This window comes from Marmota monax, unplaced genomic scaffold, assembly GCF_021218885.2.
Source record: "Marmota monax isolate L192 unplaced genomic scaffold, Marmota_monax_Labrador192_F-V1.1 WCK01_AAM20220418_F8-fsc00041, whole genome shotgun sequence".
Classification (NCBI taxonomy): domain Eukaryota; kingdom Metazoa; phylum Chordata; class Mammalia; order Rodentia; family Sciuridae; genus Marmota; species Marmota monax.
Window position 1 is genome coordinate 14072361 of NW_026695238.1, and position 23648 is coordinate 14096008.

General features: G+C 49.0%; 2 protein-coding genes across 4 annotated transcripts in view; one reads left to right on the top strand and one right to left on the bottom strand.

Annotated features, from left to right (window-relative positions):
- The first annotated feature begins 518 nt into the window (after positions 1-518).
- On the top strand, positions 519-7417 carry Ptma (prothymosin alpha). Of its 3 annotated transcripts, none has more exons than XM_058577520.1 (5): positions 519-644; positions 5634-5705; positions 5977-6070; positions 6391-6464; positions 6667-7417. In XM_058577520.1, the coding sequence occupies exons 1-5, from the start codon at positions 630-632 to the stop codon at positions 6712-6714; spliced, it is 303 nt and encodes a 100-aa protein (XP_058433503.1). In that variant the 5' UTR covers positions 519-629; the 3' UTR covers positions 6715-7417. The 3 variants fall into 3 exon arrangements, with proteins under 3 accessions (XP_058433503.1, XP_046295819.1, XP_058433504.1); XM_046439863.2 differs by lacking the exon at positions 519-644 and adding an exon at positions 2865-3108; XM_058577521.1 differs by lacking the exon at positions 519-644 and adding an exon at positions 5325-5346.
- A 12927-nt stretch (positions 7418-20344) lies between these two features.
- The window catches only part of Pde6d (phosphodiesterase 6D), a 55222-nt gene continuing 51918 nt past the window's right edge, over positions 20345-23648 (bottom strand). The window contains exon 5 of the mRNA XM_046439654.2: positions 20345-20929. Within this exon, the coding sequence (XP_046295610.1) occupies positions 20848-20929 (82 nt within the window). The 3' untranslated portion in view covers positions 20345-20847. The remainder of the gene's footprint in view (positions 20930-23648) is intronic.

The following is a 23648-nucleotide window of genomic DNA, read 5'->3' on the forward strand; positions in this document are numbered from 1 at the left end:
CTAACAATGCAGGTTCTTCCATTCTAGGATGTTACCCTAAGTCAGGCCCTGATTCACTTGTTAACTCTTAAGTCCTTTGCTATAAATTCCTGTTTGCTTTTTTGACTTGTTAAAAGGAGGGTGATATCGATTTTCAATTGGTTTTGGTGTACCAAAATTAAATAAACTAATTAATTCTATATGGCTCAACTCTGAAACTGTCCTACCTAGTTTATAAGAATAAATGGAAATGCTTGAAACATGAGAAAAATTCTGACCACCATGAAATAGTAGGAGCTTCGTGAGTGCTTTGATGAATCAAGTGGTGGTTCTGGAGCCGGTGGGCAGGAACCTCCTGCACCCACTTCTAGCAGAGCCAGTTACATGGGAACAAGGTCAGGCAAAGCAGTTTTTCGAGGAAAATTCACATTCACCTCAGCTCCTCCAGGGTGTCCCCCCACCCCCCCTTCCCAGCGACTAGGATCCAGAACAGTCTTGTCCTGTTTTCAGCTGTGGATACAGAAGTGATTGCCCAAGGCCACTCTCCAGATTGGAAGGAAAACAGCCGCTACGAAGAGGCGCTGGCCAAGCTCTCATTGCATCCGGGTTTTGTGGACAGAAACAATTCCTTGGAGGGTGCCTGGAGCTGAATGGATGCGCTGCAGGTAGCCGGCGCTCTCCCAGTCCTTGGTGACGCATAATCCCTTCACCTCCCTCGAGAATAGCACAAAGTAGGGGATCCGGCGATAGCAGCCGAGGAGCCCCTCCTCCCCGTCTGTGAAGGGCGGCCGCAAGTCTGCGCCGCAGTAAAGGCAGCTGGCGCGGGTGTGGGGGGGCGAACAAAGAGTTGGGACGCGTAGTCGCCAGGGACAACATTGTGAAACCCCTAAGGTGGACGCGCGCACATTCTGAGGGACTCCACTTCCAGCCACTGGGGCGCCCTGCGGGCAGGCGGTAACCCTGCGGTGTCCTCCCCGCCGCATAGCTCTCAGGACTGGGGGCGACCGCTCGGCAGCGGGAGGGGGCGCGGTAACCCAGCGCTGTCCGGCAGCAGCCCCACGATTCTTCAGGCCAAAAGACAGGGAACCCGGGTTCTCCCTAAAGGAAAAGTCGTTCGAGAATGCCCAACAGGCCAGTGGCCAGGCTGGCACACGTGCACCGGGATGCGGGCTTGGCGCGTGCGGGGTGGGGGAAACGCAAGGAGGTCCAACTGGGCGGCGCCCCAGCCCTGCGCACCCTTTCTCCTAGGGAAGCGCGTGATAAGCTCAGCAAAAGGGTCCTCGCGGTGGAGATGAGCCAGCTCGCCCAGGACCTAAGGAAACAGAGAAGGGCAACTCAATCCCTCTTTTCGCCTCGACTTAAAGCTCCGCAGGTCTTGGCATCCGTCCGCCCGCCACCTTCCCAAACTCCGGGTTTTCCCCGTTCCCAGATCGGCGGCCCCAGGAGACAGACGGCAGGAACTGCCAATGGCAGGACGCAAAGCGTCAACTTTGTGTTCGCCCGCCACTCTCAGCCAGTGTGCGTTAGTTTCTCCGGAGTCCCGCCTTCCGTGTCGGGCGCCCCCTTCTGGCAACATATGGACGGAGTCTATCTGTCGCCATCTTGTGTGTGGCATAGGTATTTTTCTGGACTCTATTTGTATTTATTCTAGTCTTTGCTCCCACAAAACAAATTTATTAGTTCCACAGCGAAGTGCCGAGGCGATGAAGAGGGTGTAGCCTAAGGTTTTCGGACCGTCCGCGTGGGTCGGATCGCCACGTCACGCCACGCTTTTCGAATCCAACGCCATTTTGAGTGTGGCGTCTTCATGGTTCTCTTTTCTGGGCTCCGCATGGTTCCTTAAATGGCCCCCCAAATTTGAAGGAGCCCCCAGGGACTAGCCCAACTGGCTTAAGAGACAATTATTTCCCTCCAATAACAGCGCAATTCCCTCGTGCCCATCGAAACCCCCTAAGTAGGTGGGAGACAGGTACATTCGATGGTCTGGACGACTCTGGAAAGAGGTCCCCTGAGACTGTCGCGACGGCGGTGACCACCGCGACGTTGACCACAGCCCCGGAATCCAGCGCCCACCATGTGGTGCGCGGCCCACAGGCTGTCCCGCTCGAGGGCAGGAGTTGGAACCGGCATCCAGTTCCTGAGTCTGTGCGTTTGGCACGGTGCCCATTCGTTGGCTTGCTCAGGAGGCGGACGCTGGGGCTGGTGGTGGGCGACCGGGTCACTTTCATGCGGACTTTGGGCACCTGGGTCTCGGCGGCTGGGGGAGGACATGGGAAGACGCGATGGCCCAGTTGTGAGGGTCTCGGTCTTGCAACTTAATCATTCATCGTGGGCTTACGTCCACTTAGACTAGGACAGTCCTTCATTAAAGGTGCAGGGGCATAAGGCCAGGCAGCTCTGCGGGCACTGAGCGGGGTACTGAGCGGGGCACAGAGCGGGGCACCGCCCGGGGCCAGCGCGGCCCAGCACCCCCGTCCCCTCCCCCTCGCTGGCAGCCGTCGTGCGCCCGCCACCGCCTCCTCTTCCCTCCTCCTCCTTCCGAGCAGTCTCGAGGAGGGGGAGGGGGCTGGGCGGGCAGCTTTGCCGCGCTTTGGCTTTCTGCGTCAGCAGCCCTAGCAAAACAGCGACGGGAGCGCGCACCCTGGGCGCGCCCGCGCACCCCTCCCCCGCGGTCTCCGCGAAGCCGAGACCCAACAAACTCAGACCCTGAATGACAGCGCGACCCGCGACTGCGCAGCGCAGGCAGCGCGGAGGCACTGCCGCTTTAAGCACGCTTGCCCATTGTTCGGAATCGAGCCAATGAACGAACGCCCGCTCCCTGCGCTCAGCCAATAGTCTTTGGGCAAGGGCGGCCGAGCGCCGCCCACTAATCTATATTAAAGGTTCTGGCGCCGCGTGAGTCCCCCACTGGCTGCTCTGAAAAGCCATCTTTGCATTGTTCCTGGGTCCAGCTCCCCTCTCGCCGCAACCACCTCCGCCGCGCGCCTCCACCTCCGCCGCGGACTCCGGCAGCTTTATCGCCAGAGTCCCTGAACTCTAGTTTCCTTTTTAACCCACTGCATCGGATCACCGGCGTGCCCCACCATGTCAGACGCGGCCGTGGACACTAGCTCTGAAATCACCACCAAGGTAAGACTGGACGCCGCCCGTCCCCTCGGGGTCCGCGCGCCGCCGCCGTCGCCCGTGCGGTGTTTGGCGCGCGGAGGCTGACCTGCTCGGTGCACTCAGTTGCTACCTCCCGCGGGGAGCCCGCCGGCAGCGCGGTGCCCCCAGGCAGCCTACTCTTTGTGTGCGGGGGAGGGGGCGGGAAGCAGCGCGGGTAGACGTGCTGCCCGCGGGGAGCGTGCCGGGCACCCCGGAGCGGAGGCCGAGGGGCTCCGGGAAAGCTGACCCGAAACCCTCGAAACTTGTTAGTCTGCGCGGCGGTGGGAGGAGAGGGGCTGGGCTGGGGTCTTCTGCCGGCCCGGCGCACGGAAATAACTTTGAAACTCGAGCGCGTTGGGAATCGGAAGTGCTGGGGCGCGTGTGCGGGCGCGGGCCGGCTGCGGAAAGTGTGGTGAGCGCCCGCCGTCCGCGCTGCTCTTTGTTCGGCGCCGGGCCGCCGGGTTTCGCGCCCTGCAGTGGGCAGGCGGTGGTTTATGCGGAGTGAGCCGCGGCAAAGCGTGTAGGGCGACGGACCGCCGGCCGCGACGTCGGTGTCTCCGCGGAGGTGTGAAGGGTCTCCGCCTGGGCTCTCGGGGAAGCGGGGATGGGGGCCGTCCGTGGGGAGAGCGCCGGGAGCGGTCGCCCAGCTTCAGTAATTCAGCGGTGCCCGCCTTGGCCGAGGAGGCGAGCCCACGCGCTGGAGGAGGAAACGGAAAGTGAGTGAAGCAGTGGGGCGACGGTGGGCGCCCCCGCGGCTGCCTAGGAGCACCGTGTGCGCGGCTGGCAGGGGAGCCGCGGGCTAACGCCGCGGCCCCCGACTGATGGGGCCGGGTGGGGGAGCACCAGGGCGCCCGGCGGGCTCGCTGCCCTCGGCGCGAAGGTGCTGCGCGGCAGTAGCGGCTCGGCTGCAGCGCCCGGTGGCTCCCGCTGCTCGCCCTGGGGAGCGTCTCCGCCCTCGGCGCGAGCACGGCCTTTCAGAAGGGACTGTCTTCTTTTTAACCTTTCGGCCCGATTCCTCGCCCCTCGTGCCCCTTCGGGACCTGGCGCGAGTCACCTTGGCGTCTCCTTAACCCATGTGCCCCTGGCGTCACCTTCGGCTCTCCCAGGAGCGACTCCCCTGGTGGAGCAGAGTTCAAGACTGGGATCTCTGGAGGGGTTCTCTTCAGTCCCTTCTGGGTCCGACTCGGGGACCGGTGTGTGGGGAGCCCACTCCACCACCCGTGGCGCTTCTCATTCACCTTCCTGTTAGATGAATTCCTGCGAGGGCCGCCAGGAGCTGGGGAGCGCGCCCCCTCGACGGTCCCATAACTGAAACTGCCCAGCCGACTTTGGGGCGACCTCCCGCGGGACTTTGCCCGCCAAGTGCAGAGACTGAGGCCAACAAGTCCAGCCTGCCAGAGTGGCGGCAGGGGGCGTCGAGAGGCCAGGAAACTGGCGTGCGACACGCGCGCTCCGCAGGGCTAGTTGCCCGCGGGCTGCGAGTCTCCTGGGGCCCGGGGGCACTTGGCGGCCCCGGGCCACGTGCTCCTGCGCGCGGTGCGTGCCGAGGCCCGCGCGCGTAGTTCGCCGGGCGGGCGGGGGCCGTGCGCCTGCGCGCAGCTACCTCCCCGCCCCCACCCACTCCCCGGGGCTTTGGCCGCCAGGGGGCGGGAGCGGGCGGCTCCAGGGTTCCCGAAGGCCCGCTTGCTGGCGGGAACTTAAGGACCTACAGGTGCCCTGGGACCTTTCCGTGGACCTATACTGAGCACCTCTGCTGAGCAGCTCAGCTCCGTGTGTCGGATGCCTGGTGGCATTGGTAGCCAACTGGGCCCCGCGGGGTGGAGAAAGTCACAGAGCGTTCACAATCAGCTACCCTCGCAAGCCTGGTGGAGTCCGACCCGAGGTTCGGTTCCACTGACACTGAGCTGAGCTATCGCGAGCGCTGTCGGTGGGCAAGTGGGTATCAACAGCCAGAATGGAGGCTGGCCGGGCCCAGCACAGGCGCGCGCTTCCCCAGGCAATAGATTGCGCAGCCTCTTGGGACAGTTGTTGTCACTTCCTTGCGACTGGTGTTTCTTCAGATACCCGCGCCTGTCGGGGCCTAGGCTCTCTCTGTGCTCCGCTGGCCATTCCCTTCTCAGGCTGGTTCCCTCCATTACCTTATTTATTTATGGCACATACCTGCTGCCTTCCAAGAAGGAGTTGAGGGGCGGAGCTAGAGCTGGAAACAAGTCCTCGATGAGAGTAAGGACAAGTGTTCTGTCCCGTCCTCCCGGCCTGACGGGTTTAGGGCTTGGTGTGCCACATGGATTTTTAAGTGAGAGGCACAGGGAGCAGTGGGAATCGCCAGTGAGGTCCTTTAGTGTGTATCCGAGGGTTGGGAGTTGATGGGAAATGTGGTCACAGGCACAATTGTGTGACAGCCCTTCCCCAGTTGTAAGAGGTGACCCTCCTACGTGTGTGGTTCTTAGCCCCTTTGCCAGCCCTGGGTTACTCAAAAAGACTAATTGGTTCCCTCTTCCCTTTTGAAGGACTTAAAGGAGAAGAAGGAAGTTGTGGAGGAGGCAGAGAATGGAAGAGACGCCCCTGCTAATGGGAATGCTGTGAGTGTCCACCTGGCTCTGACCCCTGGCTTTCCCTGTCCTCATGTTTTTCTTATTAAATTTGGGCTTGGCTCCGGTTGGAAGGAGGCTAAGTACAGAGCAGTTCCTGTTATGGTTTTTCATGTAGCATGGTGAGGGTGTTGAGCAGGGATTCTCCTAGATGGTTGGACTATGGAAGCATTGGGCAGTCTCCAGAGTAGCAGCATGAGCCATGCTTTCTTCCAATTTGGGGCCGGCTTATTATTGACTGTTACGTTTTCTTGTTGAGCAGAATGAGGAAAATGGGGAGCAGGAGGCTGACAATGAGGTAGATGAAGAAGAGGAAGAGGGTGGTGAGGAAGAGGAGGAGGAGGAGGAAGGTGATGGTGAGTAGTTTTGTCTCTACTTAGCTCTTTCCTTTTCCTGACCTTGTCTGTTGGTCTCTGGTAACCTACTGGGATATTGGGAAAAGTGGACCATGTGCAACTGGAACTGGGCTAGTACCGCAGAGGCAGGGTCTTGTTTCAGCCAGCGCCACACCCTCTTGCTCACTCCCATTGGACATTGCCCTCTGCAGCTTCCAAAGCCTACCATCACTTAAGTATTGGTCTGGCCTCTGGGTGCAGCTGCATGGGTAGTTCCTTGATCTGTCCACTTGGGAGGCAGAGTGTGGTCAGTGATTTACCTGGCCCTTGGTTCTCTCCAGGTGAGGAAGAGGATGGAGATGAAGATGAGGAGGCTGAGGCAGCTACGGGCAAACGGGCAGCTGAAGATGACGAGGTGGGTTCTAGCTTGGGATGGGATGTGGTTTCCCTCATCTGCCTCTAGCTGAACTTCACCTATAGCACCAAAGCTGGAGAGAATGATCACAGGGTAGTGTGGAGGGGGGAGCCATGAGCACAGAGAATCACATCTTAGTGGAGATGGGAAGGGGATTTAGCTGTGGAGCTACCAATGCCTTGATAACTGTTTCTTTGCACAGGATGATGATGTTGATACCAAGAAGCAGAAGACCGATGAGGATGACTAGACAGCAAAAAAGGAAAAGTTAAACTAAAAATAAAAGGCCACCGTGACCTATTCACCCTCCACTTCCCGTCTCAGAATCTAAACGTGGTCACCTTCGAGTAGAGAGGCCCGCCCGCCCGCCCACCACGGGCAGTGCCACCCGCAGATGACGTGCGCTCTTCACCACCCAACCAAAACCACAACGTGAATTTGCAACAGGGGAGGAAAAAAGAACCAAAACTTCCAAGGCCCTGCTTTTTTTCTTAAAAGTACTTTAAAAAAGGAAAATTTGTTTGTATTTTTTATTTACATTTTATATTTTTGTACATATTGTTAGGGGTCAGCCATTTTTAATGATCTCGGATGACCAAACCAGCCTTTGGAGCGTTCTCTGTCCTACTTCTGACTTTACTTGTGGTGTGACCATGTTCATTATAATCTCAAAGGAGAAAAAAAACCTTGTAAAAAAAGCAAAAACAACAACAAAAAAACAATCTTATTCCGAGCATTCCAGTAACTTTTTTTGTGTATGTACTTTAGCTGTACTATAAGTAGTTGGTTTGTATGAGATGGTTAAAAAGGCCAAAGATAAAAAGGTTTCTTTTTTTTTTCCTTTTTTTGTCTATGAAGTTGCTGTTTATTTTTTTGGCCTGTTTGATGTATGTGTGAAACAATGTTGTCCAACAATAAACCGGAATTTTATTTTGCTGAGTTGTTCTAACAAAGCAGTCTCAAGTCTGCTGTTTGTTTGTCTTCAGTCTTCAGGGAGGGGTCTTAGGCAGGAGGATCTTTCCTGGGTTCAGTGGGTTGAAGGCATTGCTTCTGGGGAGGGTACACTCATGTAGGGCCAATATCCCTGGTGAGTGGCCAGGGACTATTTTGTAGTCAGCTTTTGGGGTGTGGTCTGGGCCATGCTGCAGATGGATCCTGGCCAATGGGTGGTGGAGCCATGGGAGGAAGTGGGGGCTGTTTAATGGATTAGTATTGATTATACCAAGAGGTCTTGTCTGGGTGCCAAAAAATGGGTCTCTGCCCTGGAAAGAAGAATCCCCAGACACTGAAGAAGTAGGCTAGATGTAGATCAGCCATTCTGTAAAGCACAGGCCAAGTGGGAACTGGTGCAGACTCATCCCAGTGGTGGCTTTGTAATACTGTAGGGCTGGTCACCTCACCCCCTAGTGGCTTCTCTAGTGATAACATGGTATTATCCCTTTTATCTTCTATGTTTAGGGCCCTGATTAATTTGGCAGACTCACTCTATGCCCCTTGAGCACACAGGAGGCAGTATTGGGCCATTCAGGTTTTCAGATCTGGGTTGTAAGGACAGGAGGTGGGGCAGGCTGCTTTGCAGCAATCACAATGGGAGGAGACATGGAGCTGTAGATCCCAGGGGGACACTGCTGGGTGCCAGCAAGGGTCGGGGAGACTTAAGTACCCTGAGTTGGACCTATGACTGTCCAGCAGGCAGGGGCAGCTGGTGGGCAGAGTAGGGTATGGGAACTGAGAATCCATGTGTCTGGATGCTCACCTGCCCTCCCCACAATCCTCTGACCCTGAAGGGACTTGCTTCACCTTTGAGCTGACTGGGTAGGGGTAGGGGGACATACTGATTTATTGTAAGAAATGAGGCACTGGGTTTGATCCTCATCACATAAAAATAAATGTATTGTGTCCACCTACAACTAAAATATTAAATAACACCTGGGATCCCATACTCTCCTGATGGGAGGAGATGCTGAAGTCTCCCCACCTTCCACCATCTCAGGTCCCCACCATTTGCATTGAGTCATTAAGTCTTTAAGATGGCCTGGGGGAGGGGCAAATTTTAAGAAACTGGACATTCATCCACAATTCCTCAATGCTATTGATTTTGGACACTGCTGCACAATGGGCAAGGGGGCTACAAGCACATGAACAAGGAAGTTCAAGTAGTCAGGGCTTCCCTGGGGTGGTGGCATTTAAATCAGCAATGGAAGTGGAAAATTTGGGAGCAGGAAGCACTGGCCATCTTCCTGATCTGGCAGATGTTAGTGTGTGTGAAGCTCGAGCAAGGAGGGGCCAGGACAGAAGGTCTAAACAGCCAGCCAGGTAATGTTTGGGGAAGCCACAGGTTAAAGGAGGAAAACTCCCTGGAGAGTCCTGAAGAGGCTTGAGGATCAGAGTTAAGGTGAGGTGCTGCGACCAAGAGAAATAGGTGCATTTAGGAGAGCCCCTATAGTGCCCATCTCCTGCAGACCCAACGTACCATCTCCACCATGTGTACCGTGTCATCCACACCTTTTCTCCCCATCTTTGGGCTTCACACCAGATGCCAGAATCCTGGGAGGGGTTTGTCTTATGGCTAGAGCTTAGCCATCTTCTCTGGGCTGCTCAGGTGCCAGGCTATCTGTCCAACATGGAGCTGCCCACCAGCAGCTGCCCCAGGATCAGAGACAGATTGAGGCTTTAGAAGAAGGGACCCTCTAACTCCCAAGCACATACCTCATTACTCCTGCAAAAGCTTGGACTACACATGCTGAAAAAAAGGGGGTGGGGGTGGGCTCTGGAGCCTAGACTCTCTGGCTCTGTCTGTTCTGCTGCCCAGAGCAGCTTATTCCTGGAATGTTCCCAAGCCCAGAGCCCAGGAGGGTGAGTCTCTAAAGCAGGTGAAGTGCTACAAAGGCCGCATGAAGCAAGCAATGCATGAAGTCTCACCCAACTCCTTCAGCTTACAGCCCTGCTGTGAACCACTACCCAGAAGGGATGAAAGAAGCTTAACCTAAGTCTAGACATGGAAGGGGCAGCCATGTTGAGGCCTCAATCTCCTCTGCAAAATGGCAACAGGATGAAGCATGAGCTAGGACCCATGGCTGCCTTGTTGAGGTGCTGCATCCTCAGTCCCAGTTATAGGCCCTCACTCCACAAAAGTTGTGTTCTAGAATAGCCCTTGCTGCCCCAGACAGAACACACTTTCCCTGGTTCTGAGCTTAGTATGTGTTTAACCGTTGTGTGAGTATCTGTCCAGTGGATCCAGGGTCACGTTGACCCCATTCCCAAAGTCCCCTGCAGCAGGACAGGACCTCCCAAGGAGCCCAAGTTAGGAGATTAGCAAGGGACGGGTGCCCTCTGGTGGACACAGAAAAACAGCAGGGGGCTCCTCTATTCTGTTTAGTACAGGAAAGAGCCCTTTAGTTCCCTGGTCCCAGAGAAGAGATGGCCTCAGTCACCCTCTAGTACTCTCCCCTCTACAAGACTTTATTCCCTCTCTGTTGCCAGAACCCAGTCAGAGGCAAGTCAATGTCATTTCCCATCCCTTCCCTCTGGGGAGCTGGTGCCCCAGCCTAGGGACCTGGTCCTTCTTTTCCTGGAGAGGAAACCATAGGCCTCCCCAGAGCTAGAGCTGGGGTCCAGGGTTGCCATCTCTGGGGTTATGAACTACCCTGGATTCTGGATCCCTGGGCTCCTTTAGTGCTCAGCATTGTGACCACATGCCCTCTTGTTCAGCCTCATTCAAATGCTGTGTGCATGGTGCACTCCCTGGGCTGACCCAACTCTGGGGATGGATGCTCGATAGCTCATGAGCAACTTTGGTAGGATGCCACATGTCCTTCTCACTGTGGGCTTTGCTATGATTGTAGCTTGAGGGCCCTGAATCACTATAACTGGAAATTGGGGGTCAGGGGCCCCCAGATGAACTGCTTGGCTATCTCTGAGCTGCCTACCATACTTTCCCAGGCCCAAGTGCCAGAATCTGGCACGATCTCTCCTGCACTGTTGGCAGGATCCCAGGGGTCAGGATCCTCACTCAGCCTCTAGTCCTTCCTGGGCCCCACTGCCTCGCCTGCTGTTGTCAACCTTCTTCTCCAAGCCTGTGTCCTGGATATGGGCCAGCCCTGCCTGCCTCAGGCTCTTGGCCACTCTGTGGTCCCCTCCTGGTAAAAACTGCTTCATAGGGACAGCAAACCCTGGGCTCAGCTTTACTTGGAGCCTACCTCAGTCCGGTTAGGTCTTGCAGGCCAACTTCCTCTTGACTCTGCCCAGCTGTCCAGCAGCCTGAGCCTGCTACAGGTGTGCTCCCATTTGTAGTGTGGCTGCTTGTCCTCCAAGCCCTTATAGACAAGGGCAGGGCCAGCCAGGAAAGGGTGGAGAATCATTCCCTAAGGCCCTCCATTTGGGAGACCTTGTGCTGGCAGGGTCTTGGCTGAACTCTGAGAGGCGGTATAAGCTCAACTTAGGAAACACAACGGAAACTTCTTAAAATCACCTGGCCCATTTTCTTTACAAGCTGGGTGAGTGCTAGGTGCATTATTTGCAGAAAAGTCCTGGCAGTTGGGGGCTGGTTTGGATTCCATGAAGTCCTGATCACAGCTGAGGCCAGGCTGGAGGGAGCATGCCTCCATGGGCTCTCCAGCAGAGCTGCTGCTCATAGCACAAGTGCCAGGTGGTCACTTGAGACAATCTCATTTCATGTGGGCCTGTTGGTGGGGGAGACCTCAGCTGTGAGGCTTTTGGCAGGGAGCAGTAGGAGCTGTGGGGGAGGGTTCTAGAAGGCACTAGGGGCACCTATTGTTTTTACCTCCAGCAGCTATCCCCTCACTATCCTCCTAGCAATAATCACTGCAGGCAGTATCCAGTTTTCTTTCCAGAGAACTTTCCTCTTCCCATTCTCAGCAAACTCCAGGGTGGAACATATGGCTTGATCCTGGCCAATCAGTGCCCTGAGCCCACTGGCCACACTGATGGGTTCAGAGTTGGCATATGACCCAAGTCATCCAATCAGAGTGAGCCCTGGGTTTTTTGTTTGTTTTTGTTTTTATCAAGTTGCTAGAAAGCAAAGAACATTTGGTTTTGTCCCTTGAGGATTTAGATGCAGGTCACTCAGAGGGGAGCAGAGCTGAGCCAAGCAGCAGAGAGAAATCTTAAGTTCTGATGACACTGTTTGAGCCCCTGAGTCCAGTTGTCCCTGAAGCTCTAGATCCATCTCAGGACTTTTCAGTTATACAAACCAGTAACTCTCCTCTTAGTTTAGGCTGTTTCAGATTGGATTATCTGTTATCTGAAACTGAAGGAGTTCTCATCAGTACACACGAAGAATGCAGGGCTCCACACTCCAGTCTACAAGGCCTCCAGGCCTCCTCAGCAAAGATAGCTTGAGGAAAGGGCATGGCTGGGGACCCCTTTCCTGGTGTGTTTCCAGATTGGAAGGAAAATAGAGAGGTGAATGAGCATCAGGGGAGGCTGTGACATTTATGGGCCGTCTTTCAACAGGTTGCAGAGTCCTGGCCTAGTCACTCCCAGTGGCCCACCTTGCATCCTTTGCTTAGAGCCCCCTTTCCCTCTTCTCCAGCCCACAGTGATTTCTGGTCTGCTGACCTTCCTGCCTTCCCATCCATGCCTCACAGCCAAACATGGTCATTGAACTAACCTAATTGTTCTGTGAGGCTTGTGGATAAGTGGTGAGACCCTCATGTTGTGCAGCTTGGTGTCTCTGTCCCAAGATGTGCCAAGAAACAGGAGGTGAGATCCACCCTGTTTCGTGCAGTGCTGGTGTTTTCTGGGCTTTTAACATACTGAGGGGTGCTGTGACTCCAAGAGGAAGGGCTAACATGCCATTCCTTCTAAATTTATTTGACCTGGATTTTTTTCAATAGAGCCCATTAGCCTATTGAAGGACATTAATGTCCAGAAAAAGCTGATCTTGCACAACGCAGACCCTCACTAGGGTTCAGGGAATATTTGCTGAACTAAACAAATGATGGATTCCTTTGGGAACATATTTCACAGCTGGGCTCTTGGAATCCGGCAGGGGCCTCCTCCTCCTATGGCAGAGGAAGGCTGGACTTGTGGTACCCCTGTCAGCACCAAGCAGAAGGGGGATGTGCCTTGGCTAAGGAGGTCACTGGCATTAGTAGGTGGGGTCAGCAAAGGGTGGACTGTTGTATGATTATGGAAAGCATTTTGGCTCAACATATCACGATCCAAAACAATATATATATATATTTTTTTAATATTTATTTTTTAGGTGTAGATGGACACAACACAATGTCTTTATTTTTATGTGGTGCTGAGAATCGAACCCGGGTCCCGCTCATGCTAGGCGAGCGCTCTACGCTGAGCCACAATCCCAGACCTATACATATTTTTTAACTAGAAATTCCACTGACAAGAACCATCCAAGGTATAAAGTTAGAATAGACTCGAAGATGTACACAGTAGTGATATTGAGCAGAATAAACAATTAGAAACATGCCACGTATTTGACAGTCAGGAAGTGGGCAAGTGACTAACAGTATAACCACTCAGGGGACAGAGCAATGTTTACAAAGAACTGAATATCTATCTATCTACCTATCTATCCATTCTCACCCATCCATCCATCCATCCCAGGGGAACTCTACCACAGAGTTACCTCCCAGTTCTTTTTTTGAGATAGGGTCTCACTAAATAGCTCAGGCTGGCCTCTACCTTGGAGTCTTCCTGGCTCAGCCTCCCTAATTGCTGGGATTACAGGTGTGCGCCAATGATTGAAGATTCTATTATTATTTTTAATATTTATTTTTAGTTGTAGTTGGACACAATACCTATATTTAGTTTTATGTGGTACAGAGGATCGAACCCAGGGTGCACACATGCTAGGTGAGTGCTCTACCACTGAGCCACAACTCCAGCCCTGAAGATTCTTTTTAAATATATAGACATGTTCTAGGCTCACTGTATTCTCCAATCCATTTTTAGTGCAGCCACCCTTTCTGGAATTAACACATTAATGTTTATTGTGGGGCATGTGCCCTTCCTTCCAGAACTACAAGTAGTTTTGAATAATGGGGGAAAATAAGCTATAAAATAAGCTTATTTTAAAATGTCAAGAGAAAAGAAGTTGACAGAAAATTGTGTCTACAGGGCTTGGCTGTGGCTCAGTGGCAGAGTGCTCACTGAGCACAGTGAGGCACTGGGTTTGATCCTCAGCACCACAGAAAAATAAATAAAATAAAGGCAGTCTATCTACAACTACAAAAAATAATAAAAAAAGAAAAAAGAAATGAAAATGGTATCTACAATATCGTATAATGATAAAGAAAGAAAGAAAAAAGAAAGAAAGAAAGAAAGAAAAGCTAGGAAGGCAATCTCCTGAGATGTCGCCTCTTGGTAATAGGATTGTTAACTTTCCTCCTTTTCTTCCCTCTCCCACTTCCCTTGGAGAAGAGGGTCTGTAACTTTTCTTCTTCTTTTTTAAAATTTTAATATTTATTTTTTAGTTATCGGTAGACACAACATCTTTGTTTGTATGTGGTGCTGAGGATCGAACCCGGGCCGCACACATGCCAGGCGAGCGCGCTACTGCTTGAGCCACATCCCCAGCCCATGTAACTTTTCTTCTTAAGATTGATTCAGTGTGTTTTAAATTTTTTAAAGTGAGCATATGAATTTTTATAGGGAAGCAAATTAAAAGAAAGAGGAAGAAAGAGAGAGGGAGATAGGAAGGAAGGAAGAGAGGGAGGGAGAGAGAGAAGTAGGAATAGAGAAAGCAAATAAGGAAAAAAAAAGGCAAGACAGAAATCCATATATCCATTAGGTCTCAGTTGCAAATTAGTTTATGAGAAAAGGGGATTTGTTATGACTAGGATGTTCTAACATGGCAGTTTCAGGTACAGTGGGATCCAGGTGCTTATTCATCAGGGATGTTGTCAGCTCTGTATTCCTTGGCATACCACTAAATCCACAACTGGTGATCTAGAATTTGGTGCAATACACCATCATTTGCAGCCTGGAAATGTTTGTCACTAGGATCAAAAAATCATTTCAATATCATAAAATATCTTTTTTTTTTTTTTTTAAGACAGGATCCAACTATGTTGCTGAGGCTGGTGTGAACTCCTGGGCTCAAGCCATCCTCCCCACTCAGCCTCCTGGGTAGTTGGGACTATAAGTATGCACCACCATGCACAACAAAATATCTACTTTTAAGTAAATTTGTTTTTACTTTCTTGGAATCCTCCAAAAGAAACTTGTTATAATTGTGGCTTAATTATACTGAATTGTATATTGTTGCTGAATGTAAGTAAATTCAAAGTTGGTTGGGGGGCTGGAGCTGAGCTGATGACAGAGCATATGCTTAGCACGCTTGAGGCTGTGGGTTTGATCTCTAGCATCCCCAGTAGTTGGTATGCATCTGCCAGAAGACATGATTTGGATTCTAAGCCTGACCAAGGAGTGGACAAAACAATGTGCATGGCCAAAACGCACCATGACATAAATGACCACTCTCCATGTCTGTAGTACATGAAGTAATAAAGTGAAATTTCAAGTTCTGTAAGTAGACACATCCATTATCTACAACCTGATTATACAGGGGTGTCCTGAGCCCAATAAAATATTCAGATAGCATACTGTATATTTCTGAGGCACATAATTTAGCTTGAAGTGAAAGTAATAATTATAATCTATATTAAACATTTGAGTGACAATAATTTGGCTTATCCTCTCATAATGAAGAAGAGCTGTTTCGGGAATGTTTTAAATAAGTTAAATCACTTAAAGAGCCATTCTAAGAGATTTTAGGAGGCACCTTTTTTTTGAATACATTTCCTTTAATAAGTGCAAGAATTCAAAAATCATTTCATGGAATCAAGTGCTGTCTCAGGATCCAAAAGTGTCAATGCCTATCTGTTGCCATTGCAACAAAGTCCAGAAGTCCAGAGGGCAGTCAATGCCAGTGACAATGATGTATGTGTGCTTCTAATCCTCTGACAGGTGTATTTTATTTATTTTTTGTGATGCTGGGGAGATGGAACCTAGGCAAGTTCTCTGCTGCTAAGCTATCTCCCCAGTCATAACAGGTATATTCTAAAACTACAGCATTGCTGGAGTTCCCACACTGTCTCCCTTCATAGCCATCTTAGTATCTCCATAATTTTTTCATGGTGCACCCAAGCCAAAATAAGCACTTCTCTTTCTTTAGTAAGTAGGTCCAAACAACTTATTAAGCTCCTTAATAGCTTTAATTTTTTTTTTTTTGTGTGTGTGTGTAAGCCACATAAATTGAGAGAACATTTTTATTTTTTGTTACTAGGAATTGAACCCAGGGGTGCTCTACCACTAAGCTACATCTCCAGTCTGTTCTATTTTTTATTTTGAGATAAGTTCTAAGTTATAAGGCTGCCCTTGAACTTGGAAATCTCCTGAGCTTCTGGATCATTGGGATTATAGATGTATGCCACCATGCTTGGCTTTTTACTTAATTTTTAAAGCACAATGAATAGCGCCTGCATGGTTTGTGATTTCTGGGCACTGTACATCTTCCCAAACTTTGAGATCAGACAGGATATCACACCCTTATTTCTTATTCATGTTGATTTTGTCTGGGAACTTGCTTCCTATCACTAAAATCTCTGAAAGCCTGATCACTAGAGATATTGCATCACAGAGAATTTTGTAGCATGGCCTGATTTTGAAACTTTTTTTTTTGGTACAAGGGATTGAACCCAGGGGTGCTTTACCACTGAGCCACATATCCCCAGCCTTTTTTTTTTTTTAATTTTTAATTTTGAGACAGGGTTTTACTCACTGAGCACAGTTGCTGAGGCTGGCCTCAAACTTGTGATCTTTCTCTCTCAGACTCCTGAGTCTCTGGGATTATAGGTGTGCACCACTTTACCCAACAAAATTTAGCTGTCTTGAGCTAACTGAGCAGTACAAGACAGGTATTCAGTATCACTGTATTTCCTTTTAAAGTTAAAAAAATTCATGGCAACTCTGAGAGTTCACATCAGTGACCTGGGGTCCCTTGGAACACAGCTTCAGAACTGAATGTATTCACCAAATTTGCACCTCTCTTGCTTCTGTTTATTCAAAGCTGTAGTGGAAGCATGAGTTTGCAGACCAGATAAAATCACCAAAAGCATTGCTAAGCCTTCTTATGTCTCTTCATTTTGAGGATTTTTTTACTACTGTGTTTTGAAAGCTATGAAAAAGACACCAGGTCACTAGCAAGGGGTTCTAAAAATAAACTTGACAATACAGGTGGAAAGTATTGCCTCCCAGGAACAAGACAATGTGGTTAAGTACAGGGGACTGGCGATCAGATCTACATCCTAGGGTGCTCTTTCTGGTGGCGATGGAGGAAGAATAGGAGGGGGGGTCAGTACCTGGCTCCCTCCTTTCTCCTCCCCATCCTACACCAGCTTGGCACATGGCTTTCACCTTCTACCCACAAGGCAGGGCCTTCCCTGTCCAGAGCCTGTGTTTTCTGGAGTTCACAGACAACTGAGTGGCACATCTGGTTCTTACTCTGGTTGGCATGTTAGGGATTTTACAAATCCTTCCCTGATTAAAGCCTAGCTTTCCATATTCCTAGCCTGCGGGGGCCTTGGCAATCTTGGTTAGGGAGTCAAAGGCCATGCATTGCCTGGTCTCTCCACCCCTCACTGCTGACTGCTGCGGCCACTGCACTTCCCAGTCTTCCTCAGATCACTATCTCATTTCTTCCTTCCTTCATTTTTCCTGTTCAGTACTGGGGATTAGACCCAGGGTGTTCTACCACTGAACTACATCTCCAGCCCTTTATTTTTTGAGTCAGGGTCTTTCTAAACTGCCCAGACTGGCCTTGAACTTGTGATCCTCCTGCCTCAGCTTCTTGAGTCACTGGGGTTTTCAGGCCTGAGCCACCATACCAGGCTCTGATTTCTTTTTTGTGTCTCCTCTCCTTAGAACCTACTGGAAGGGAGGTAGTTCATTCATCCCGTCCCACAAATATTAATCTATTTAGTGTCTACTACATTAAAAAGTGCTCAGTAAACATGCGTGAGCGAAGGTGTAATATTTAAAGATTTGGCAAACAGCACATTCCTCACACATGATAACTTAAAAATCCAAGGACTGCGGCGTAGCTCAGTGATAGAATGCTTGCTTGCCTAGATGTGTGAGGCTCTGCACTGAAATAAACAAACAAATAAACAAAACCCCAAATTAACAAATAAAATAAATCTGAAAAGTTTTAGAGACCAGGGAGAGGGAATAAAATGGTGGCGCACACCTGTAATCCCAGCAGCTTGAGAGGCTGAGGCAGGAGGATAGTGAGTTCAAAGCCAGCCTCAGCAACTTAAGGAGGCCCTGATCAATTCAGGGAGACCCTGTCTCTAAATAAAATACAAAAAGAGCTGGGGATGTGGCTCAGTGGTTGAGTACCTGAGTTCAATCCCTGGTACCAAAAAAAAAAAAAAAAAAAATGAAGACTAGCCAGGTGCAGTGGCACACACTTGTGATTCCAGAGACTTGGGGAACTGAGGCAGGTGGGTCACAAGTAACACCAGCCTTCTGCAACTTAGCGAGACCCTGTCTCAAAATAATAATAATAATAATAATAATAATAATAATAATAATAATAAAAAAGGGCTGGGATGTGGCTTAGTTGTGAAGTGCCCCTGGGTTCAATATATATATTTATGGCTGGGGGTATAGCTCAGTGGTAGATTGTGTGTGAGGCCTTGGATTCAATCCTTAGCACCTTAAAAATTAAAAAAAATCTATATAGACACACATATATATGTTGTAAAAAACATATCTCTTCATCCTTTAGATCCCCACCTTGTACTTCTCTTAGGGCACTTTTGATAATTATTTGTCATATCCCTTGCTAGAGACAAAGCTCAGGGAAGCCAGGCCCGTGTCGAGCACAGCCTCTTATTGATATATATATATATTGGCCTATAAGAGTGGCCTGAACATGGCTGAACCCTTTTGGGAGCCTCTCATACCCTACCAGGGCCATATTTATGTCTCTAGCAATTATTAAATGCCTATGCCAGCGCTTCCCAAAATATGGGTCTGCAAACTGTCTATACTGCAATGATCAAAGGTTCTTTTCTTCTATTCTTTTTCTTGCTGGGTGTTGAACTTGGGGCCTATGCATGATAGGTACATACTGTACAACTTATTAGCATACTTGCTCAGGTACGTGCCATACCAATAAGCAGCCCCTGCGGTGTTTTTACATGCAGGTTTCTGGGCCCTCCATCTATGGAAATGGAATCTCTGGAGGCTGGGAAAATGCCCATCAGTATTTGAGAACCAGTGGTTATACCCTGGTTCATACACTCCTTCTATTAACATTCTGTGGCCTTCAACATATCCAGAAAATACCCAGGTGTTCAGGCAGCTATCCCAGCCTTCAACCAAACTACAAGAGCTGCCCTTGATAGAGACCCAGCAAGTGGCCGAGTGTCCGAAGCACCCATAATCTCTCCTTTTGCTGAGTTCACCTATGACCTGCACCACCTCCCTCCTTCTCCTTCCATTGTTCAGCAGTCTGCCTCCTCCCTTCCAGCTTGAAGCACAAGTTTTGCATTGTATGTTTTATAATAAAATGATAACTCTTTCCTGAGAATATGTATCAATCCCAAAGAGATGCTGGGGTTCATACATATGCTCTCTCTCTCTCTTTTTTTAAGAGGTTCTGGGGCCTTGCTCATGCCAGACAAGTGCTCAACCACTGAGTCATATCCTCAGCCCAAGATGCAAGGCTTTTAAGAATGACTGGGTTATAATTCCTTCTGTTTTCCTCAGAGCAGCTAGCACAGTCTAACGGTTTTGGCCAGGTGAGTGAGTGGAGATGTGTTCTCTAGGAATGCCTTCTTTCTGCGCTAGAGTGGGTCTAGTCTCCAGAGAGCATTTCCTGAGGTAATTCTGGGAAACAATACAGTTCAGAAAAAGGGGAGGCGATGAGCCCACTCTGAGAAAAGAGATGGCATTTCAAGAAAGCACAAAGAGGGGCTGGGGTTGTGGCTCAGTGGTACAGCACTCACCTAGCTTGTGTGGGGCCCTGAGTTCGATCCTTAGCACCACATAAAGATAAATAAATAAAGGTATTGTGTCCATTTACAACTAAAAAGTATTGAAAAAAAAAAAGAAAGCAAAAGGAAACCTCAACTCATTTCCACCTTGTTTTTCCCAATATTTGGTATTTAAAGAACAGCTTTTTGAAGACAATGATTAATTTAATGAGGAACAGAATTGTCATTGAAAGATGGTGCTAGTGCTGAGTTTCCTTGCCACCCACAGATGCAAAGAGAGCCAGGTAATGGCCTCAGACCTACCTCTTTGGTAATAGAAAACTTTTTTTTTTTCCCCAGTGCTGGGGATTGAACTCAGGGGCACTTTACCACTGAGCTACACCCCAGCCCTTTTTATTTTATTTTGAGACAGTGTCTAAGTTGCTGAGCCTGGCCTTGAACTTGTCATCATCCTACCTCAGCCTCCCAAGTCATTGGGATTGCAGGCATGCGCCACTGCGCCAGCTCCAGAAACTTTGAATCACTGGTATTTTATAAAGGACAGTGACAGGGATAGCAGCTCAGAAGTAAGTTTCTAAAAGAGAACGCTTTTTGGTTCTCTCTTGTCAGACCTGAAAGCACTGCTGTTGAAATCATGTCTCTCCCACACCAGCTTCCTTCTACTGGTCTTGCAGCGGCCCAGCCTCCCCAGCCAGCTGCTTCCCCATGGTTTTCTTGTTTTGCCTCTGATGTACACCCTTGGAAGCAACAACCGAGGCTCTCCGGAACCAGATCAGTCAATCTCTGGAGTAAAATACAATTGAGATCCTATCACTGATAAAATATCTTTTGTCTCACTGTGGTACAAAATCATGTTCCAGAAAAAAGGAGAGATGGAAGCAGTGCCATGCTAAAACTGTAGGAATATTTTAATTCATGTTTTAATTACATTATGTAATAATATCACAGTCTATTTTACAAGTTAAATGTATGAGAATGTATGAAATAGAAATGGTAGGAAAAAACTAAACATGGGTCAGGAACATGAATTTTTCTAAAACCAAGGGCAAAGGAAGCCTGCAGGGTCCAAGGAGGAGGTGGGATGGGTGACCGCAATATCAGTTCCTGGCATTGGTTTGTTCCCTGCTTGCACCAGGAAGGAGTCCAGGCAAGTCCCCTACCTTGGTCTGGGGTTGGAGTTTAATCTGGTCAGTGGAAGATGGGGGCTTGGGAGAAAAAAGCCATCTGGTTACCTACACGGAGCTGGTCCCCTGGTGGCCACAGACAGGCTCTGCGTCAAGGGAATCAGGGGTGAAGTGTCATAAATCAAACATGTGGAGGATAAAAGTAAACGGTTTCCTCCTCCCTACCCAAAACCCAAATTCTTGAAGTGCACACTCATTCTTCTCTCAAACGTAGAAAAGTCTCACTCTGGATGTGCTTACGAGAAGATCGTCGTCAAAAAACTTTGTTTCTATGATAACATTCCCACTGTGAGGAAGGAGAAATGGGAGGGCAAGAGAAAGCATGAGCATGACAAGGCACAAGACTTGGCTTCCATAGGTGGTTTCCTTCTGGGGTCTCTGGCCCTGGGATCATGCACCAGTCAAAGCCTTACCGTGGGGCATTAGAATACTAGTCCACACGGGTTAGAAGTCTCACATGATACTTATGTGACTAGTTTGTCTCCATTGAGTTAAAAATGGGACATGAGAGCTTGTCTTGGTGTACTCTTACACCCTTCATAGAGTGCTCTACACATAGGCTGCTTACAGAGCCCAGGGACCTCATGATACCAAGATGGAGGCAGGATTACAAATAGCCACCTGCAGACTGCAGCTGCCCTTGAGAGAGGTACCTTTTCCTATAATACCTACTGCAGTGGATAGCTGAGGTTTGGCTTGCCCTGTACCAATTCTCCTGACTTTGAGTAGCAGCACTCTGCTTCTCATTTGGGGAACCGTCCTTCCTCTAGTCCAGGTATCAAACCAGTGGCTCCTCCTATACCTTGCAGAGGGGTGACCATGGGATGTAACTCAGATCAATCAATCTCTCCCCTGAGCAGGATCCTTCCTCTGGTTGCTCCTGGAGGAAGCCATCCACAGACTCCTACCCCTGCATCTTCTAAGCTGTCCAGGTTTCTCCCTGGCTCCTTCAACTCTGTTCTATTAGCCAGAGCCTGTTCCATTGGCTTATAGTCAAAGACCCTTAAATCATGTACCTTTATTGTGAGGATGAGATTTTATTTTTCTGGGTGGCTATCTCAGTGCCCCCATTTGTTTGTAAAGTAGGAGAGACTGTGACCTTACCAAATCACTTAAGCTGAGTGAAAGGCAATTGTTTTTTTTTTTTTTTTTTTTTTGGGGGGGGCTCTCAAAAGTTAACTACTATTTTGGGAGGCTCTAAAAAGTAAGACATCACATACTCCACTAGATTGGCTGGCTTTAGTACCTGAAAGAAACCAGATCTGGCCAAGAAGTTAAACAAAGATTAATCAAATTTAAAACAATGTCCTCCTCTTCTACCTTGTATTTTTTCAGGGTAATTAATAACCAGGAGATACATTTCTACTGGTGATCAATTATAAAAAAGGTAAATAAAGTACTAAAACTCTACTGGGCTAGGGTGTAGCTCAGTGGTAGAGCCTCTGCCTGGCATGTGTGAGGCCCTAGGTGCCATCCCCATACACAAACAAAAAAGGGGACTGGGGTTGTGGCTCAGTGGTAGAGTGCTTACCTAGCACGCATGAGACACTGGGTTCAATCTCTGGCACACTTAAAAATGAACAAATAAGGCTGAGGTTGTAGCTCAGTGGTAGAGTGCTCGCCTAGCATATGTGAGGCCCTGGGCTTGATCCTTAGCACCACATAAAAATAAACAAATAAAATAAATGTATTGTGTCCAACTACAACTAAAAAATAAATATTTTTTAAAAAAATTAACAAATAAAATAAAGGTATTGTATCCATCTACAACTACAAAAAAATTAAAACATAAAAAGGTACTACTGTAATAAAAAACTATGAAAGAAAAAAGACTATTAAAAACTCAAAAGTAAATAACCTCTATTTACATATTTAATGTGGCTTTTATAAAGGACCTGTTGAAAGAGATGATCTGATAGTACACAATTATCTGTGGTAGTCTTTTTATTCCCCCATAGAATTAGGGGTTGAACCCACGGGTGATCTAACACTGAGCTACATCGCCAGTCCTTTTTATTTTTTATTCTGAGACAGGGTTTTGTTAAGTTGCCCAGGCTGGTCTTGAATTTGCAATCCTGCCTCAGCCTCCCAAGTAGCTGGGATTGAAGGCATGTGCTACTGCACCCAGCAGGACTAACTCTTTAGAAGTCACTATTACTAAAACATCCCCAGCAGTGCTGGGGATCAAACCCAGGGCTTTGTATATGCTAGGAAGCTCCTTCCCACTGAGCTATACCTTCAGCAGAGATAAAACATTTGAAAGACTAATATATTTTCCCAAGAGAAAATGGTAGGTGGGCAGTAACTGATGGTGTTTTGGGGCAAAGGACAAATGAACTTTGTGCAGAAGCATAGCTATTAAATCAGAAGCTAGTCACTGGAAACCTGTAACCAAACATATCCTCTAAGTCAGGACTTAGAGTTTGGCAGATTCTGTTAAGGTGATAAAATAAAGCCTAGAGATACCAGAAGGATGGCAATTAGGACAGGGAGTGAGGTAGCTAGATTTGATATCTATTACATGCCGGTTCCCTTGCACATCATCTCATTTTATCTTCACAATGCTTCTGTGAGAAAGAACTATTCATTCTTTGTTTAGAGATGAAAGACTAAGGCTTAGAGAAGTAACATACATTATTACCCAAGATGACAGGAAGTTAGGGTGAATCAGGAGGTTTTTTTCTTTTTTTGGGGGGTGGGTGGGTACTTGGGATTGTACCCAGGAATGCTTTACTACTTGCAACACCCCCAGCCCTTCAGACTCACTAAGTGGCCTAGGTGGCCGTGAACTTGTGACTCTCTTGTTTCAGCCTTCCAAACGGCTGGGATTACAGGTGTGTTGTACTGCTACACCTAGTATGAATCAGGAACTTTTTTTTTCTTTTTGTGGTGCTGGGGATTGAACCCTTGTGCATGCAAGGCAAGCACTTTGCCAACTGAGCTATATCCCCAGCCTCCTAAATCAGGAATTTAAAATGTGGTCTAACCAAAAGGTTTTGATTCTT

Bases quoted from the DNA above. Each gene is read 5' to 3' on its own strand.
- Ptma (XM_046439863.2), top strand. From the start codon at position 3,064: ATGTCAGACGCGGCCGTGGACACTAGCTCTGAAATCACCACCAAG. The intron at 3,109-5,633 runs GTAAGACTGGAC...TCCCTTTTGAAG, and splicing joins GCTCTGAAATCACCACCAAG to GACTTAAAGGAGAAGAAGGA. The intron at 6,465-6,666 runs GTGGGTTCTAGC...TTCTTTGCACAG, and splicing joins GGGCAGCTGAAGATGACGAG to GATGATGATGTTGATACCAA.